General features: G+C 43.3%; 1 protein-coding gene across 1 annotated transcript in view; it reads left to right on the plus strand.

The window, feature by feature from the left end:
• TRAK1 (trafficking protein, kinesin binding 1) overlaps nt 1–21,037 on the plus strand; it is a 141,957-nt gene that overhangs the window by 29,969 nt on the left and 90,951 nt on the right. The window contains exon 2 of the mRNA XM_006868759.1: nt 7,585–7,779. Within this exon, the coding sequence (XP_006868821.1) occupies nt 7,585–7,779 (195 nt within the window). The remainder of the gene's footprint in view (nt 1–7,584; nt 7,780–21,037) is intronic.

Raw genomic sequence — 21,037 nt, forward strand, 5'->3', positions numbered from 1 at the left:
AGAAGACAAAGTCAAATATTACAAGAAAATGTGCAAAGATCTAGAATCAGAAAACCCAGAAGGGAGAACATGCTCAGCATTTTTGAGATGGGGGGAACTGAGGAAAAAATTCAAGCCTTGACTTTCATTATTGAAGGATTCTCTGGGCAGATTATTGAATGATGCAGAAAGCATCAAAAGAAGATGGAAGGAGTATACAGAGTTATTGTACCCAAAGGAAATGGTTGATGTTGAGCCGTTTCAAGAGGTAGCATATGATGAAGAGCCAATGATACTGAAGGAGGAAGTTCAAGGTGCATTGAAGGAATTGGCAAAGAACGAGGCACCAGGAACTGATGGAATGAAAATTGAAATCTTTCCAGAAAGTGAGGCAGCACTGGAGGCATTCACTCATCTCTGCCAAGCAATTTGGAAGACAGCTATCTGGCCGACTGATTGAAAGAGATCCGTATTTGTGCCCATTCCAAAGAGAGGTGACCCAACGGAATGTGGAAATCATCGGACAATGTCTTTAATATCCCATGTAAGTAAAGTTCTACTAAAAGTAATACAGAAACAGTTGAAAGCATACATTGATAGAGAACTTCCAGAGGTTCATGTTGGATTCAGAAGAGGCCATGGAACGAGGGACATCATTGAATGAAAGCAGAGAATACCAGAAAGATGTTTGCCTGTGCTTTATTGACTATGCAAAGGCTTTTGATTGGGTGGCTCATGACAAGTTATGGACAACATTGCAAAGTATGAGTATTCCTGAACACTTAATTATGCTCATGAGAAATCTATACCTGGATCAAGAGGCAGTTGTTTAAACAGATCATGGGAACACTGAATGGTTTAAAATTAAGAAAGGTGTGCGACAGGGTTGTATTCTTTTACCATACTTATTCAACCTGTACACTGAGCAAGTAATCTGAGAAGCTGGTTTATATGAAGAAAAACATTGCATCAGGATTAGAGGAAGACTGTGATGTGCTGAAAGTGCAGAGGACTTAAAATATTTACTCATGAAGATCAAAGAACACAGCCTTCAGTATGGATTGCATCTCAATGTAAAGAAAACAAAAATCTTCACCACTGGACCAATAAACAACATTCTTATCAATGGAGAAAAGATTGAAGTTGTCAAGGACTTCATTCTTCTTGGATCAACTATCAACACTCACAGAAGCAGCAGTCAAGAAATCAAATGACGTATTGCATTAGGCAAATCTGCTGCACAAGACCTTTTTAAAGTGTTAAAGAGCAAAGATGTCAGAAGACTAAGGTGTGCCTGAACCAAGCTATGGTATTTCCAGTAACCTCATATACATGTGAAAGCTGGACAGTGAATAAGGAAGACCGTAGATGAATTGATGCTTTTGAGTTATGGTGTTGGAGGAGAATATTGAAAGTGCCATGGGTTGCCAAAAGAACCAAAAGATCTGTGTTGGAAGAAGTGCAGCCAGAGTGCTTCTTGGAGGCCAGGATGGCCAAACTTCATTACTCATACTTTGGACATTCTGTCAGGAGAGACCAGTTGCTGGAGAAGGAAATCATATTTGGTAAGGTAGAGGGTCACAGAAAAAGAGGAAGCTCCCCAGCTAGATGGATTGGCAAAGTGGCAGCATCAGTGGGCTCAAACGTGCCAATAATGGTGAGGTTGGGCCAGTATTGGACAGTGTTTCGTTCTGTTGTGCATAGAGTCGCTATGAGTCAGTCCCAACTTGATGGCACCTAACTACAACAGTGAACTAATGGAACACGTGAACATTAGTCTCCATGACCCTGAAACCTGAAGAACTAGATGATTCCCGGCTACCACTGCCAACTGCTCTGAAAAAGATCACATTAGAATGTGCTGGATAGAGTATGGAAAAATGTGAAGCAAAACTTAAAAATATAAAAAAAGACCAGGCTTGCTGGTAAGAGAGAGACTGAAAGTAGCTGAGACTGGCCCTTGGTCACCCTTCATGTCTGGAACCGAAGTCCCCCTTTTGGCTCAATTTTTAGCCAAGCCATACATTGGAGTCTTGGTGTGACACTGTGGGTTAATGTGCCAGACTGCAAAACCGTTTGAACTGCAAGGTTGGTGGTTCAGACTTACCAGCTGGTCCTTGGAAACCCTATACAGGGTCGCTATGGGTTGGTATCAACTCAATGGCACTTAACAACAACAACAACAACAACAATACATAGTTATATGGGGAACTGACAGCAGTATGGTATGCATGCAGTGGAATAGTCAGCCATTCAAGATTCAGAGGCAGCATTTACCAAAGGACAGAACTCAGAAGCGTTGGGAAGGAGGGTGGAATGGGAACAAGGGGAATAACTGGTGTTACATGGAGGGGTTTGTAATCATTGAAATGAAGTCAAGTGTTGTCTGATTTGTGGAATGTAAAACTGATCATCTTCTCTGTATCCCTTCACTCAATTCACAATAAAAAGTTAAACAACAGTGACTTTCCAAAGAAAGGTCTTGTACCAGCAACAGTGTGTCTATCATAGACCCAGCCCTGGAGGTGGTTGTAATTTGGGAAGCAGGAGATTCCAAGGGGATGAGACGTCTTGATGGCCCCAGTCATCCTGGCCTTTTGGATGGTGTGTGTGACAGACTAGGGACTGGTGTGGTTCCAGACTGTTGTTACTGTAAATCTGGCAGAAGCTGTGAATGTGTTGGGGTCTGAGTTCAGTCAGGAGGTTGATGCTCCTTTCCTCCTGGTTGGGCCAGTAGTGCCCATTCACACCATGAACTTGAATATGCTTTAAAGTAGGGGCTGGGCCTGACCTACCCAGGCTACTGACCCTTGTGATTCTGCAGAAAAGTTACCTCATTTTGTGGCCTGATTCCCTGGGCTTTAAATGGGAAAGTCATTCTGGCACCTTCCTCACTTGTCAGTCTGCTTAATGGAATAACCCCTACTGTGTTTATGTAGTCTTTGACCCATTTAGAACAAAAACTTCCCAATCATAATAACTAGTCTTGGAATTCCCTACATTTCAAGTATATCCACTTTGGAGATGGACAGCAGGTGGCAAGGAGGAAGAACACAGCCCTGTGATCCAGACAACTTAGACGTCCTTTACCGGATCTGCCATTTGTTTACCTGTCTGTGGGCTTGGCCAGCAAGGTGTTTCATAACCCCTGTGATTCTCAGCTTCCTCGTCTATAAAACAGAGCAACGTATATCTATGTCCTGGGTGCTGGAAGGGTCAGATAAAGCTTTGAAAGCACATAGCATCTCATGAGATAGTTGGTGAAAGTTCTGTTGGAGACTTCTTCTTTTATTTTTTATGAAATAGAAACAATATGTTTTACATGTAAGTGCATGAAGCGCCTATAAGAACTACTTTTTAAATGTGAAAGACCTAGAGCTAGGTGTCCATTGGAAAAGTAAGTACCTATTAAAAAATACTTAACACTGAAAATGATCAGAAACCAACCTTTTCTTATGAAATTTATCATTGTCATTATTATTTTGGTGAAAACACACCAACTCAACAATTTCTAAAGGTACAATTCAATGACATTGACTATGTTCTTCAAATTATACAACCGTTTTTGCTATACTTTTCCAAATTATTTTTGGGGCGTTTTTGTAGGTCCTTGTCTTATATTTACCCCACCTCAGACCCTGGTTATATGAGGGGAATGTGGTCAAGGGGAGCCAAGGTCAAGGGGAGCCAAGGTCAAGGGGAGCTCCATGTGCCATTTCTCTAGTCCTCTCCAGTTCCCTCATTTTCAGGGCCTTCCAGCTGTGTGAAAACTTGTTGATGATTATATAGCTGGTCATGTTACGGAAAAGTCAAATGTACAGGGATTGTAAAAAGAGGCATTTTGGCACAGCCTCCGCTTTTGATATGTTATCTCACTGATCATCATATGCTTTAAGGAAAATGTTATCTCTTGGGCACAAGGACCCACACTGTAAATAAGTTGACCTTCAGCCCCTCAAAATTTGGAGGGACTGGTCAAGTCTCAGCATTTGAGCAGCTGCCAATGTGCTCACAAGTGATACGTTATTCTTAGAAGGGATTTCCACCCCTCCTCCCCTTTTGGTCTGGAGTCTGTTGCCTTCACTGCTACACTAGAAGATTCCAGCGTGTTGTGTGGGCGTGGTTTGTGGGAATGTGTTCGTACCCTGCCTGGTCTCCTAGGGACTGGCTGGCACTGTCTTTTGTGGAGCTGCTGTGGTTTAGTCAGCTGTTTATTCAGCCAAGTGATGGCTGGGCATCAGCCTTACTTGACCCTGGATCTCCTCAGTCAGGTGGTGGCCATGTTATAACTATGAGGCCTCTCTCCAAGATCAGCTCTGTAGAGATTTTTTTTCTTCACTTGGTAGTGAGAAGAGGAAATAATTTGCTTAATAAGGGACCATCCTAAACCTTTTGAATGGTGTTTTGGTCTTAGCAGATGAGAAGAAATACGAGATGCTGTCTGTCTTGAGGTTGGGCTGTTGGCTCAGGCGCAGGAAGGGTCTAACTTCTGTTCACAGCAGAATGACAGCAGCTCTTGTCTGGTTTTTAGCATTGAAATGCCAAGTGCGTTGTTGTGACATTTCCCACGATAGGCAGACAAGCCCGAGTGTTCAGATGTCATTTTTCTTTCCTCACAGAATTGAAGAGCTTCCCTTGAGCGCCAAGTTAAATTCTGAATGTCTGCATGTTCTCCTTTTATTAATTCTTTAAGTGTGTTAAGCATCCAGCTTCTAACCCAGAAGTCAGTGGTTCAAATCCTCCTGCTACTCTGAGAGAAAACAATAAGGCAGTCTGCATCCACAAAGGTTTATAGCCCCGAAAACTCTGTGGAGCAGTGCTCCTCTGTTCTGTAGAACAGACTCAATGCAGTGGGTTTGGTTTAGTTTGATGGGGCCTTAGTAAGCATGAAGGAGACAGGAATTTTGGTAAAGTTCTTCTGGGGACTCGGGTCTCTACATTACACCTCTGGGCCAGTGGTCCCCAGGAGTCACTGCCCCGCTGCCTGCTTGGCCCCTGTTTGTACTTGCCCTTTTCCTCCATTACTCTGTTTTGTGCCTTTGCCTCAAACAAGGAGAGAAGCGAAGTGGTCTTTCAGGCTCTTCCTGCTTTGGTTCTCCCAGGAATTCCCCCTGCCATGGGCTGCCCCAGACACTTCCTGCTCCAGCCGAGAGCATCGCCAGTTCTTCTCTGTGTGCTTCTGGCGGGCCGAACCTTCTCCTTTAATCACGTTTTAAGAAGACTTCCTAAGTTTGATTCATCCTCAGCACCGTTTCCTTATGTCCCCTTGGTGTTGAGTATATTTAGCTATCTTGAGAATATCCCACCTCCAACCCTTGGAGGACAGGAGACTGAGCAGGTGTTCAGTTGGTCACCTTGATCCAGGTCTCACCTTTGTTTCCTACCTCAGGGCAGGAACATGGTGTAACAACCTTGATAAGAGTTGACCCTGAGATTTGTACACCTATTGTTTTGTCCTCAGTTTCAGAGACTCAGCCCTAGGATGGTAGAAACAATGTACTCATGCCCTCTTATCCAGCTGTGTGCAGTGCCTGGATTTTACTTATGAGTTGACTAGACTAACACTAGTCCCAAATACCTCCTACAGAATGGATGACCTAGTGGCTGATGTCAGAATTAGCTGATAAAGAATTGAAATTCACTATAGCATTTCTTGAATTTCTTCTCTGTATTTCTCCTTTGACGAGTCAGTGTTGGGATATAGAACTTGTGCCAAGTCCTGCCCTTGTTGTGGCATATATATTTACCATTTTCTTGGGTTTACAATGGAATTTTGAGACAGGCCTGCATTAACATGCTTTGTATGGATTCATCTGTCTTTCTGCTCAGACATTGTCATGGACCTCATAAGCACAACCTAGTCCAGAAGTTGGAGACAGGGTAGGGGGTGTATGGGCATTTGTCATCTCATAAGGAGATGAATCAAATGTCCAAATACCCACAAACCAAACCCCACCACCCCTACCCTCGAGGCTTACTCTGATTCCTAGTGACCCTATGTGCATTAGAGAAGTCCCGCCTTATACGGTTCCCAAGGTAATCTTTATGGAAGCTCATCTGTCACCTCTTTTTCCTGTGTTGGCACTGGTGGGGTTCTAACCACCGATCTTTAGATCTTTAGGGTAGCAGCAAAGCGCTTAACCACTGTGCCACCAGGGGCTCCTAAAATAACCCAGAAGTTAGAATGTAAAAGGTGCAGGAATACAAGTTCTAGCCAAGTGCTGTTGTAAATATAGTAGTGGGGATGAGAAAGTAATTCTGTTAGGAGTGCTGAAAGCAATAGTGGGTCAAGGAAGACGGGGTATTCAAGCTATGCCTATTGGTTTCATGGTTGGAAGCTCTGTAAGCATCGATGGGTTGCATTGGCAGGACCATAGCTTTGTGTCTCCTGTGCTGCCAACGTATATGCAGTCCAAACCATAGGCTCTGAGGATCAGACTTTAGCTACCTAGTAGACATAGCAAACTGTCCCTCATCTGATTATTCAGTAATGCTTGTTAGTAATCGCATACATGAGCCCTGGATATCCACAGACAAATGTAAAAACCTTCCCTAAAAGCCGAGACTGTAAATTCCAAAAAGGCAAGTCCCCCCGATCCAAAAAAAAAAGCTAAAGAGGATAGAGAGAAACTCTGTTAACTGATGATATATGGAGGGGATAATAATCAATGTAATGAAACAAGCTATATGAATGGTTGAATGTGAAGCTGATGATGTGCCCTGTAAACTTTCACTCAATCCAAAATAAAAACATTTAATTAAAAACAAACAAAAAAAACAGTATATGCAGCAGAACCTGGGAGAGCTAGAGCTTCACAGGTTGGCTTTGTTTTCTGGCTCTTGTAAGTGTCCTGCCTTTGACAGAAGTCTTACTACTTCTCTCTCTGTCTCTCTGTTAGTGGAAAATATTTGAGTTATTCTTCAATAGCACATTTCTGCCTTACACAGGTTCCAGGTTTCACAGGTTTTACTGTTTGGGGTGTTGTTAAGTGCCATCTAGTTGGTTCCTACCCATAGTGACCCTGTATAGGGTTTCCAAGGAGTGACTGGGGAGCTTGAACCGCCAACCTTGCAGTTCAAATGGCTTTTCAGTCTGGCACATTAACCCTTAGCACTGCACCAGGAAAATGTGGGAAGATAGAGAGACGAATGAATGAATTTAATGAAACAAGAATTCTAGGTCAGGGGGATAGTCTGAAAGGCCAAAGAGTGGCAGGAAGAAGTTGGGCAGATTAATGCAACTATAGCACTATATGACTGGTTTGGCTCAAGTGTACTGTGTTTGAGGGGGAATGGCCAAGAAATGGTTGGAAAGGGTTAGGCCCAAATGGTGAAGGCTCAAGAATTTTCGCCTTCTGTTGCAGAGAGTGGGCAGCTCAACAGTAAGAACTGTCTTGAGGAGGTGTTGGCAGGAAGTGTACATGATTCTGAGTTCTGAGAGTAGACTTTCAATTACACAAAGACCTCTCATGTGACATTGGCTGATGTCTCCATGTTGTAGGTAAGTGGCTCTGTACGACTAGTCTGGACCACAGGTAAGTTAACTAGCAGCAGCAAGTAATCTTTGCCCGTCGTGGACTCTCACGTTCTGTCCTTTTTCTCCAGATGTGTGCAATAGCACCGACCTTCCGGAAGTCGAGATCATCAGCCTGCTGGAGGAGCAGCTGCCCCATTACAAGTTAAGAGCTGACACCATCTACGGCTATGCTCACGACGACTGGCTGCACACTCCCCTCATCTCTCCTGACGCCAACATCGACCTCACCACCGAGCAAATTGAAGAGACCCTGAAATACTTCCGTAAGTACTTTCTGTTTCCTGTGGAGGAAACACTGGGATGACTAGTCCTTCTTTAACCATGGTCTCAAGAGAGATCTTGTACTGGTGCCATGTCTTGTCAGTAGCCACCCATGGAAAGACAATCAGGGAAGTGTTGACTGTAAAGTTTAGCCACATGACAGCCTGGAATTTTAAGCATTCTCAATAGAAATTTTAGCAGTGGGGACCAGGTCTGGATTCGTTTTAGCCAACTTTCTTCTAAACACATCAACAAACAGGCTTTGAAAATGCTTCCATTTTTATTTTGCTTGTCAAAGTACCCCTTTAGAAACTTTTTACTTGGAAGGAGTTTGTACTTAAATCCAAAAGCATTGTTAATATGTTGTTGTTAAGTACTGTTGAGTTGCCGAAGGCTCATAGTGACCCTTTATAGGGATTTCCGAGGAGCGGCTGGTGGATTTGAACTGCTGACCTTGTGGCTCAAACTGACCTTGAGGTCGAGTGCTTATCCTAATTTATATGATGTAGCAAGACGTGCTGACAGTGCTTGAGGGAAATCCCACAAAGTGAGTTATTTTGGAGAGTTGGAATACTGTAGTGCTGATACTTGATAGGAAGAACAGTACCGTAGACCACCACTGTCCCCACCCATCCGGCCGAGTTGTGATGTCGGGATGTGAAACCAGACACTGCAGACTTGAAAAGTGATTGTTTAAAAAGTGTAGTATTGGTGATGCTTCTGATTTTCATTAAATACTTTAAAACACTTTAGAAATCTCTGGTAGCCCTTGTGAGTTTGGTAGGAGAGGAATGAGAATAATTCTTAACTCATTTTGGCACTGCTGACTTAAGTTCTCGTTAACTTTTTGTTGTTACGTGCCATCGAGTTGATTGCAACCCATGGCGACACCGTATAGGGTTTCTGATGAGTGGCTGGTAAGCTTGAACTGCTGAGGTTCAAGCCGATCTTGCAGTCCAGCACATTAACCCACAGTGCCACACCAGGAACCTGGTCTAAAGTAACAAATTAAGGAGATTTCAGCCCCCTTCAAAATGATGAAATTTATATATCTGTGCATCATTATGTCAGCTTTCAAAAAACATACAGCTGCCCTGCATTTAGTTAGAGATCACGTGTTCGAAACGAGCTTATCACGAGCCTTTCTATAGCCATGTAATTATTTTCGCTACTACAGATTGATCTCTCTTCTGATTTTCTTGAGTTTGTGTAATCATTTACAATAAATGAGTCAGAACCATGACTTTTGTTTTGGTTACGTCTGGGACAGTTTTCAGATTTATACCTGATGTAAATGCTACAGTTCTTGAATCAATGTAGTTAATCAGTTGTGACAGAGATTAGAATAATCTATACTATGGTAGATACGAAACACTCATATCAAAGTTCAAGTTTAAGCTTTAGAACTCCTAGTGCATCTTGTAGCATGCAGAAAGTGCTTTGCAAGTCACTTTTGTTTGTTCATGGTATCTGTATCACCCAAGAGATGTAGTTCCCTGTGAAAAACTGCTTTCAGTTTAACTTCCTTGGTAGATTCTGGTTTTGTTTCCTTCAGACTGCTTCACGGTAGAATTCACCACAGAATTATTTCTCAAAAATCCCTGCTTGTCAACCCTAGATAGGGTTTCCAAGGAGCAGCTGGTGTGTTTAAACTGCCAACCTTGTGGTTCGCAGTCCAGTGGTGATCACCAGGAGACCATGCATAACAATAGCATTCTAATGATTAAAAGGGGACTTCAGAAAGTTCATGGGAAAATTGAATTAAAAGATAATTTTTCCCCATAAATTTTTGAAGCCTCCTCATATAAAAGTAATACTATGGGTGTGTCAAATCGTATCGGGTTTCTGAAACTGTAAATCTTGACAAGCACAGGAAACCTCATCCTTCTCACACAGAGCAGCTGGATATGGTATCGAGTCCAGTGGATATGGTATCGAGCCACCATACTCTTTAGCTCGCTTTCAGCACACCCAAAAATAAGAAAATCTAGATTCCATCCACCCCAATATTTGCAGATGGATTATTCATTTTACCAAAGGATTCATCATGGTTCCTTTGGTAAAATGAATAATCTTATCTGTAAATATTGTATACAGATAGGCAGTGAATAGACCTAGTGATTTTAAATATTTTGATTTAATTTAAAAAACACATCCAGATTTTAAAAACTGTTTCTAAAACATCTCTAGCACAAAATGAAGACCTGTCCTGATTCACATGTGTTCTCAATACTTTCCCAGTCACTTACTTTAATGGGTGTGGGGTTCTCATTTATATACATCTTTCATACTTCTACAAACAACAGTGCTCATTGTAATTCTTTTTCTGTTTGTAAAGTGGCTGACTGTGTGTCATGGAGTTGGTTCCGACTCATAGCGACCCTGTATAGGCTTTTCGAGGCTGTAAATCTTTACGGGAGCAGAACACCTCATCTTTCTCACGTGAAACAGCTGGTAGTTTCAAACTGCTGACCTTGCGGTTCGCAGCCCGATTCGTAACCTCTATGCTACCAGAGCGCCTTCATTTGTAAAGTAATACATACTTATTATAGAAACTTAGTAAGTATAGCAAGATATGTTTTATAAAGAAGAAAATACCATCTATAATTCTATCATCAACGGTATCACTCAATATTTTAGTATACTTCTAATTTTATACTATTCATAGCAGATGGTGGTGTTGTTGTTAAGTGCAGTGAAGTCGATTCCGATTCATTGCAACCCTGTATAGGGTTTCCAAGGAGCAACTGGTGAGTTTGAGCAACTGGTGAGTTTGAACCACTGACCTTTTGGTTCAAACCAAGCTTGTAGTCCTGGTCTTACTCTGTAGTGAGACATGCAGGACTTCAATTCACAGCAGATACGTGTGCTGAATTTAGAGTATAAACTCAGCATCCTGACCACCCTCTGGAAAGGCCTCTCTGTAATTGCAGATGAGAAGCTGGAAACTATATTTGCTAGAATCCCCTTCCCTGTTTTGTTTTAGGTTACAGTTTGCCTGTGACAGAATTTGTATGGAATTTGCAAGGTAGGGGTGAAAGAGAAGTCTGCTCTGAGATGGTTGCAGCCAGATGCCTGGGCTGCTGTGAGATTCACAGAGGTTTCTTGGCAAACTCTTGAGGACCATCTGTTTCTGGACCATGATCTTTGGTGTTTACTGGCTGACCTGTAGTGGTGATCTTTTAAATTTCTCTTCCCTTAACTTTGCCAAAAATTAAAGAAGTTCCTAATTTTATATTAAAATGTTTTTGCTGGGGGGTGGGCGGAAATCCCTGTTTGTTACCTGCTCTTCCCTAAGAGACCCGTCTGTGACTTTGGAGGACGCTCTGCAGCCATTTCTGCCGCAGAAGGTTCCGGGTTCCCTTCTCAGACACACTGACTAGTCTCTTTCGACATATAATTGGAATGCCATCCATGGGAACACTTCACAGTTTGCAGAGAACTTTTATACCAATTGTCTAATTTCATCCCTGTAAAATGTGTCAGTGTAGGCTGTTACCATGGTTGCTAGGTGCCATCATTGATTCCAGCTCATAGCGACCCCATGTGACAGAGTAAAAATCTATTCTATAGGCTTTCCTAGGCATTTAAGAGCTCGACTAACTGCAAAGTCAGTGGTTCGAACCCAGCAGCTGCTCTGCAGGAGAACAGTACCTACTTCTATAAAGATTTATAGCCTTGGGAACCTAGAATAGGGTTATGGGGCAGTTCTATTCTGTCTGCAGAGTTTGTGTATTTATAAAACATTTGTCAAACATATTCTAAATAATAAGTTTTTTCATGACTCAGGCAACTGACCCTGGTTTAGCCTTGTTGAGCTTCACTTCAAGGTGACATTTCCTTCCTCCCGGTGGTTCTTGCCTCCGTCCTGTTGGCTCTAGGCCGTGCTTCCCTTCTCTCAGGTGGAGGTGACAATGAATGCTGTGTGGTTTTCCAGTTAACATAGCTTCAGCAGACACCAGCTTAGGGAGGTTGCTGAGTCGGTGGTTGGGTGGCTCTGTCTCCTTTTGTTTCCTCCTTCCCAGGACCCACTGACCTCTGTAACTTTTTGGTTAAGGAACCTTGGTTGAGAACAGAAAAAACTCCATCTCAAGAGCAGGCGATCTGCTAACCACTCCATCCTTATGTTTACCTGAAATGTTTTTCCTAAGTAAAAGAAAAAGTTATGCAACACATACATCTCAAGGTTTGTTGCACTGTTTGTTTTCCCTGTAAAATTACATTCAGAGTCAGCCCACAAGCATTTATGAAGGGACTGGAATGCATCTATAAACTTTGAGAACTTGACTTGGTTGTGTTCCAGTTGAGGTCTCTGGCTAAGGAAATGAAAACATCTCCCGGATTATTAATTTTCTTCCACTATCTAACCCAGGGACTTTGTGCTGGACTGGACCAATGCAGGAAGCTCTTGAGGCCCTTGACTGGTGTCCCTCCAGCGCTGACTTTGCCCACCTTGCTTTGTAGGAGGAGGGAGATGGGGCCTGGGAACCTGCATTTTAAAGTAGCGCCTCCTGTGATTTTAATTATCTAAATGTAATTGAGAATAATAAAAAAGACCATTAATCCAGACGGATCATACTTTTGCAGATGGGGCACACTGAGATCTGAAATTAGTTGAGGTAGATTACTAGATTCTTTGAGTTGGCTTGGTTAAGGCCAGGAATCATGCATAGACCCCCCCATTCATCATCTCCCTGGCATTTAGGGTTGTGCCCACCAGTGGACCCTATGGTAAGTATTATTTCCCTGCCCTTTGTACATTCTGCTGTGTCTACAAGGTCACAGGTATAATAAACATTTACACAGCATCCGTGTGCTCAGTAAAGCTGATGCTTTCCAACCTACTCACACAGCACACCTCCCAGAAGGGGGAGACGATGAAGTAGAGTATCTGGTACTGGAATTCAAGAGTGTGTGCTGGGTTCCCACCCACTCCACCCTGCTGTGTCTGGAAGCTCTTTTCTCTCCTTGTCTTGCTTGACCTTTGACAAGGTTAACATAGTATCCACTCCCTTTCTGGACACTTAACTTGCTTGCTTGCTTTCCTCCTATCTCTTTAGCCAGTCCTTCTAGTTTCCTTCATAAGTCTTCCTTTGAGCATCTGTGAATCCTGATCACACTCGGCGAACTCTTCAAAGTATACTCTCCCCAGACTCCATCTCAGAAGTAGTCACTCTAGTCCCTGGCTAATTGAGATGTGCTACTGTTGGGCTGCCAACCTCAAGGTCAGCAGTTCGAAACTACCAGCAGTTCCGCTGGAGAAAGATGAGACGCTCTGCTCCCATAAAGATTTACAGTCTCGGAAACCCCGTGCAGGGTCACTATGAGTTGGAACCAACTCCACGGTACTTAACAACAACAACAACAACATCTCTACAAGTTAGCGTGCCCTGTCAGCTTCCTTCTCTGTACACTTTCTCTCCAATGCTCCATACTCATGCTAGTGACTCACATATTTCTGTCCACTTTGACCACAAGCCCTGAGCTCCAGGCTCATATACCTGGTTGTTAGCTTAACATGTCCACTGCCAAAAGCAATTTTTCCCCCTTGCATACATCTGTCTTGACCAATACAATGTAATTTATCCCATTTCTGTATCTTCTCCAGATCCTTTCTCAGATGCTACTGCCCCCAGATGCATCCACTGCCACCCTTTCCGTGGCGTCTGTCACAGATGCAGCATATGAGGTGCCCACTGCCTTCCCTGGTCTACTTGGATAGTTCCCTAACTCTCCTTCCCACATCCGGCTTGCTTCTCTGCTAACGTCTTTTGACCCAACCTTGCTGGTCTTTAAAAAATATCTCAGTTGACTCCTGCCTCCTGTTACTCTTTGGATAAAATCCAGGGTCTTCAAGGATTCTATGACCTGGCTCTTGTTTCTCTCCTACTAGCCTCATGCCTCTCTCCCTTTTACCACATTAATCACACTGTTCTTTTCAGACTGTTGAACATACCAACTTGCGTGCCTGCCTGCGGCATGTTGTTCCTCTGCCCTTCTTTCCTGCCCTTTGGTTCTTAACACAAGTGTTTCATTTTCAGAAAAGCGTTCCGGAACCACCCCAGCTGTACCATTACCTTTCCAGTTTTCGGCTTTCATCGCTCTTATCACTCTCTGTAGTCATTTGTTTGCATGGAGATAATCAGTAATACTAATGAGCCACATTTTCTGAGTGTTTGTTGTTTTGTGCTGAGTGATTTACCTTCACAATTGTCCTAGGACAGACATATATGCTAGATTTGAAGTATATCCTTCTTTGTTAAATGATTCTTTTCAGACATATTGCAATTGTTTCATCCAAATTTAACTGGTCATGTAATTCTGAATTGAGTCTTTTAAAGTTGTTGTTGTTAAGTATCATTGAGTTGGTTCTGACTCTTAGTGACCTTGTATAGGGTTTGCAAGGAGTGGCTGGTGGGTTTTAAGTGCTGACCTTGCAGTTGGCAATCCAGTGTTTATCCTACAGTGCCCCACCAGGACTATTAAATTTATTTTTATACTATTCATGGAATGACTAACATAGTTATTGCATTATCAAATGAAATGGTCATAAATAGATTTGAGAACAGACTCAAATCACCATTGGTAGGAAATAGCTCAATTCACAGAATTAAATGTCCAGGCACAGGAGACAGGGAATGCTCAGTGGGCAGTTTCAGTGGGCCTCCGGGGTCGTATAGAGTGCAGGCTCTTCAGGGGAGTTGGTTAAGTGGAGGTTAGTTAGGAGCGCTTCCACTCCACTTCTACCCCTGACTCTCTCATTCCTGGTAGAACCCGCATCCCTAACGACCATGTTATGCTCACTTTGTTTGACCCTCTTCTTACTGCATAGAGAGGGCCTGGGAGGCAGGGACTACGTTAGTTTGATTCCCGGTCTGTTGGCTGAATGAAGAAGTGTTCCACTGCCTGCTCTCTGTGTGTTGGGGTAGTCCTGGTCGACCTGTCTCCAGAACAAGGAGTCTGCCTATTATGAGATGGCAGCTTCTAAGCTCTCCCGCTGGAGGGATGCTGAGGTGATGACTAAACATAGTATTTATTCCTAGCCTTATTCATAGTATTTCCAACTTCGGGTTATGTTTTGTGTCTCTGGTGTGTGTGTACAATCGAACTGTGTTTGGCAGTAGCCTACATCTCGTTCTTCCTCTCTGAACAGCCCTCCTCTGTGTTATTTCTCTTTTGGGGTGGGAGGGGCTTGTTGCTAAATCCCTTTCTTTCTTCATCTGCTAAAATGTGAACATTTGTCAGTGTTCTGTCTTGGGCTCCTCAATTCTTGTTGTTAAGTGCCGTCGAGTCATTTCTGACTCATAGCACCCCTGTATAAGGTTTCTGAGGAGTGTCTGATGAGTTTGAACTGCCCACCTTGAAGTTGAAATCTAACCTTGCAGTTCAGTGTTTATCCTCCAGTGCCATAGCTCTAGCTGTTGGCTTTCTGCAGAGGATGTCTGTGTCTCTCTCTCCAGCCAGTGGATGTATTGCCAGAGTCTCCCAGAAACTGAACATGTGCTCAGCATCCTCATGCCGGCTCTTCTTACCACACAGCCTTCTCACCAGCACCCAGACATGCTTGAATGTATGCACCTGGCAGGTGCTCTGCCAAGACCCCTCCCCCTTCCACCCTTTCCACTGTCAAAGATGTCGTTCATTCTTCCTGCTCTTAAATCCACAGATAGTATGCTTGCATTTCAGGGCTGCTTCTGCATCTGGGAGTCACTGCCTATGTCTGCTTCATGTTTGAATGGGACTCAACAGTGTTTAGCCTGGTGCCTTGTATTATATAAGTACTTGATAAATGCATTTTAAATGAAAAAATAAAGGGAAATGCAAAGATAGTATTTTGAGATTAAGAGACAACAGAAACATCATTTTGTTCTTTGCCACCTTCCAAAGATTGTCTTCATCCTCATCAAAATCCAGACAAAATGAAGAGGCTTTTGAAATATGTGCTCAGCAGTAGAAATTAAATGGGTAAATGACACCATGATGCTGACCTTTTGTAAGTGGACATAGGCCGGTAGTTTTATGAGGTGGTGACCTAAGAGCCAGACTGTGGACTGGTCTGTTTGTTGGAAAGGTGATGTGTGGGACAATGAAGAAGCTTCTCGGGCAGGCAAAAGGGGCTTAGTGTAAAGCAGGGAAGAGAAATTATGGGGGTGGGGTAGAGGTTGCTGAGGTTGAAGGAGGAGTCTAATTGCCTGTGGAAAGTTGCCATTATCATTTGCCAACAAAGCTATGCATACCAAAAAATAGATATACATTGGTGTTAGTTGCCACTGAGTCACTTGCAACTCATGGTGACTTTGTACAGAGAACTGCTCCCTAGGGATTTTGGATCTGGGTCACCGGCTCCTTCCAAGGTACCTCAGGGTAGGTTCAAACTGCCAACCGGCCAGTAATGGAGTGCGTAATGGATTCACTTCCCAGGGACCCTGTAGGACAGAACAGAACTGTCTGAGGATTCCCAAGACTGTAAGTCTTTACGGTTGCAGAGTGCTGCATCTTTCTCCCTTGGAGCAATGAGCATGTTCAAACCCCCCACCTTTCAGTTAGCAGCTGAATTCCTGTCATGTAAATACCCAAGGACTGGGAGTGCTCCTTCTACTATTCCTAAGACCTGGGTCCATTTTATTTACAGGCGAGGAACTGAGCCACCTCTTACTGCTCTCCGTCTTTCTCCTCACATGAGCTGACTCTCCCTTGGGCCCAGTTTATATCACATCTAGTTGACACAAATGTTTTGAAGATCAAAAATGGAAGCCAAGAAGGCCTGGATGCCCAGCACCTCCACACTGTGCCTGGATGTAGCCCACTGCCTCTGGGCATCAGGGAAGGGTCAGCAGCAGCTTCATGCTAACGTCTCTGTCAAGCAGGACAGCCAGCAGATCCACCTTGGAGCCTGGACTTCAGTTGTCACCTTCGGTATGGCCTGGCCTGCAGCTTCCAATCTTCCTTATCAAACCAGCTGCATCTCTAGGTCTTTTGAGATTAGAAATGTTTGGCACATGGCTGTGTATAGATCGACAGTTCTCCTTTTCGTGTCAGTTCTGCGTATCTAAGACAAATGCATCTGGAACAGATGCAGATGCAAACTTGTTAGGACAGCTCAGTTCACCTCACACCCAGACCTTGTCTCCCTGCTGATGGGCTCAGGTCACTGCAATTCAGCTGAGGGCACGTAGGGATGGAATAGGAGGGCATTTGAGCTTCGGGTTTATTTATGATATGAAGCATCTGTCAGTGTGACCTGCTTGTCCCAGGAGCGAGAGGCCCCTGAAGCCCTCCCTAGCTGCCTGGCAACAAACTTAGAACCAGTAAACTCAGAACCATGCAAACTGTACACGGATGCCCCGGCACCAGCAGGCTCTTCTGTCCTTCCTGGGACCTGCAGTTGACGGCAATGAGAAACGCATCAGGCTGGGGTGCCCTTCGGCTCTGCAGTTCTCTGTTGAATGCCATCTCATTTTGCCTGTGTTCAAGAAAAGCCAAGCTTTGTTCTTTCCTCTCCACCCCGCCTTTTGAGGTGGGATGGGTGCCTACTTCTCTTGTGCCTAAAATGAGGTGGGAATGGTTTGGGAGGGGGGATCGTTGACAGCAAGCTGTTCAATAGAAGCCCGCCTTCTGCTGTGCTGTGGTACTCAGTGACTGGCAGTGGAAACGTTTTAACAAATAAAGATCAGAAAGAATTCTGCTTTGCAGCGCATTCTGTTCAGTTAATTTTTTGCAGCAGGTGGAGAAATGACCAGCTTGGAAGACTATATTTTAACTGGTAACAAGCCTTAAGCATAAAAGGTTGAGTAGCCTTCTGAGCCTTTCCCAGTCTGTGGGAGGTGCAAATGGTTTGCGCTTGACTGTTAACTAAAGGTTGATAGTTCAAACCCAACCAGCACGACCGTGGAGCAAAGGCCCGGCACTCTGCTTCTCTAAATATGGTGGTGGTTCTATACCGTGGTTCTGTACGATTCCAATTCATAGTGACCCTTGTAATAGAAATACCTCGTACTCGTGGAGTTTCCTAGGCTACATTCTTTATAGGAGCAGCTCCTAGTCTTTTATACCCCCAGAGTTGCTGGGACGTTTTGAACTGTCAACCTTTGGTTAGCAGGCAAATCCTTAACCATGGTACCAACAGTTATTTCTGCATATGGGTCACAGCCAAGAAGATGCCATGGAGCATTTTTGCTTCCCAGCCTAGGGACACGTGAAGTCAGAATCCACTTGACGGCATTGGTTTGGCTTGCTTTGGAGGCCGCCCCCACTTCTGCCTTCAACTTTCTGGCTGCCCAGGTACCTGACTACAGGTAGAAGGCTGACCATACTTCCTGAAGAGAGTGGATCTCTGAGAAGCGGATGCGTGCTCCAAAGGGTGGGGGGGCTGCTGAGTAGTTCTACTTCTCAGCACGTGGAGTTGCTCAGGTGGTCCATCGGAATACCCACCTGCTTTTCAGATCTTGGTGTTACAGTCTGGGTGTCGTGTGTACTGATCGCCATGGGACGTGGTGGACAGTAACATGTGGCAGAATCTGAAATGTGTGAAACATTTTGGAGCAAATTCATTGTTGTATCATTTGTACTTATATTTTCCATTGCTAATGTTGATTCATCTCTTGAATGTGTTAAATGGCAATTTTGAGTATGTATGTATTTATACAGCCAGTAATTAGAAACTTAGAAATTTTGTTTGGGTCTCTAAAACAGTTACATTTGATTACAACCCTATCTAATTAGATTGTTCTTAACATCACAGAGGCCAAATCTGTGAGATTCACTTCAGCACTGGCAAAAGAGGGGATGTGTAGGTCTTGTAAGAGTGACAAGACTTCTGATAATTTCGCTTGAACTTTAGCACTGGTACTGTGGGTTTGAGTCATTTCTTTGTGAGTTCAGGACTTTAAGTTTTTCCAGGACTCTAGTAATCTCAATGTATGTATTAAAGAAACTACTATCTCAGAGCAGAGACGATTACAGGTTGATTGATTCACAGTCGGGACATGTGTGAGAACTGGTTTTGCCATCAAAGGTCATTATAGCCCAAGCCAAGGTCATTATAGCCCAAACAAAGGTCATTATAGCCCTACACCTTCATTGGAGTAGGCTCTATTTGTGTCACTCTCTCTCTCTTTTAGAGTAATTCTCATTCAGATATATTTTCTCTTTCTCTTTCTGACATAACTGAGCTTGATTTGCCAAAACTAAAGAACTTTTTGAGTCCACCCTTGTCTCATTAGTTTGAGTTCTTATAACCTGCTGCCTGAGATGATGAATTCTTTACATTTGGGCACTGCATCATCTGAATAGCACAGTCACCTGGTAAAAACGCAGGTGAGATTTATTAGTGTCTTGGTATTAATAATAAGGTCGTTGTTGTTAGGTGCTGTTGAGTTGGTTCCAGCTCATAGCAACCCTTAGCACAACAGAACGAAACACTGCCTGGTCTTGTGCCGTCCTCACAATTGTTGCTACGTTTGAGCTCATTGCTACTACCACTGTGCCCGTCCATCTCATTGAGGGTCTTCCTCTTTTTTGTTGATCCTCCACTTTACTAAGCATGATATCCTTCTCCAGGGAGTTGTCCTTCCTGACATATTCAAAGGCAAAGAGACGAAGTCTCACCATAATGACCTCTAAGGAGCATTCTGGATGAACTTCTGAGGCAATTTGTTTGTATTTCTAGCAGTGTATGGCATCTTAAATATTCTTTGCCAATACCATAATTCAAATGTATTAAGTCTTTTATGATGTTCCTTATTCATTGTCCAACTTTCACATGCATATGAAGTGATTGGAAATACCATGGCTTGGGTCAGGTGCACCTTAGTCCTCAAACTGACATCTTTGCTCTTGAACACTTTAAAAGAGATCTTATGCCGATTTGCCTATTGAATTATGTTGTCTGATTTCTCAACTTCTACTTCCATGAGCATTGATTGTAGATCCAAGCAAAATGGAGTCTTTGACAACTTTAATCTTTTTTCTGTTTTCCATGATGTTATTTATTGTCCCATTTGTGAAGGTTTTTGTTTTCTTTACATGGTGGTACAATCCATACTGAAAGCTACAGTGTTTGATCTTCATCAACAAGTATTTCAAGTCTTCTTCGCTTCCAGCAAACAAGGTTGTATCATCTGCATATCACAGGTTAATGAGTCTCCCTCCCATCCTGATGCCATGTTCTTCTTCATATAATCTATTTTCTCAGATTATTTGCTCTGCATGCAGATTGAACAAATATGGTGAAAGGGTACAGTCCTTGTATACACCTTCCCTGAGTTTGATTCATTCAGTATCCCCTTGTTATGTTGGAACAAGTGTCTCTTGGTCTCCGTACAGGTTCCTCATGAGCACAATGAAGTGTTCTGAAATATTGAGTTTTTGCAATGTTATTCATAGTTTGTCATGATCCACACAGTCAAAAGCCTTTGCAGAGTCAATAAAGCACAAGGAACCATCTTTCTGGTAATTTCTACTTTGAGCCAAGCAAGATCTATCTGACGTCAACAATGATATCTGTTGTTTCACATCTTCTTCTGAATCTGGCTTGATTTTCTGTACTACTGCAGCTGTTTTTGAGTTATCTTCAGTATAATTTTGCTTGCTTGTGATCATAATGAAATTAGCAGGATCATATTGGAGTCCTGGTATGGTGCTGTGGGCTAATGCACTGGACTGCAAAGTCCTTTGAACTGCAAGGTCAGTGATTTCAAGTTCACCAGACTCTCCTCAGAAACCCTATACAGGGTCACTATGGGCCGGGACCAACTCAACGTCACTCAACAACATTGAACCTCTACCTCCCAACGTAGGTGCCGTCAGCTCTCCTCTGCAGCCTGTAGCTAGTTCCTTGTCCTTCAGCACAAGGTTGTGTCCTCGTCCTACCTAAGTGTGGTTTGTGATCACAGGGTCAGGCCTTTCTGCTCTTGGTACCTGCTTCCTCATTCCATATCCGGTTGGCTTATTCATAGCTACCCTACCTAGAGAAATAGTCATACGATGCTTTATGAAAGGTATGACTGGCAGAAACAGAATATTCATGCAGTGTCGCACTCCTCCAGTTCTTAAGAGAGATTAAAAATAACCTATTCTCTTTTCCTTTATACATATGCTTCCTTGTTTTTCACTTGATTGCCCTTTCCTTTTGATATTCATTATGGATTCATGGACTTTACAGACTCAGCTTATTCCCTTTATCTGTTAATAACTGTATTTTCTTTTGGATGTCCAGATTGTCACTGCTTGACCTTTTAACCTGATTGCAACCCCTGATCA

This window comes from Chrysochloris asiatica, unplaced genomic scaffold, assembly GCF_000296735.1.
Source record: "Chrysochloris asiatica unplaced genomic scaffold, ChrAsi1.0 scaffold00124, whole genome shotgun sequence".
Classification (NCBI taxonomy): domain Eukaryota; kingdom Metazoa; phylum Chordata; class Mammalia; order Afrosoricida; family Chrysochloridae; genus Chrysochloris; species Chrysochloris asiatica.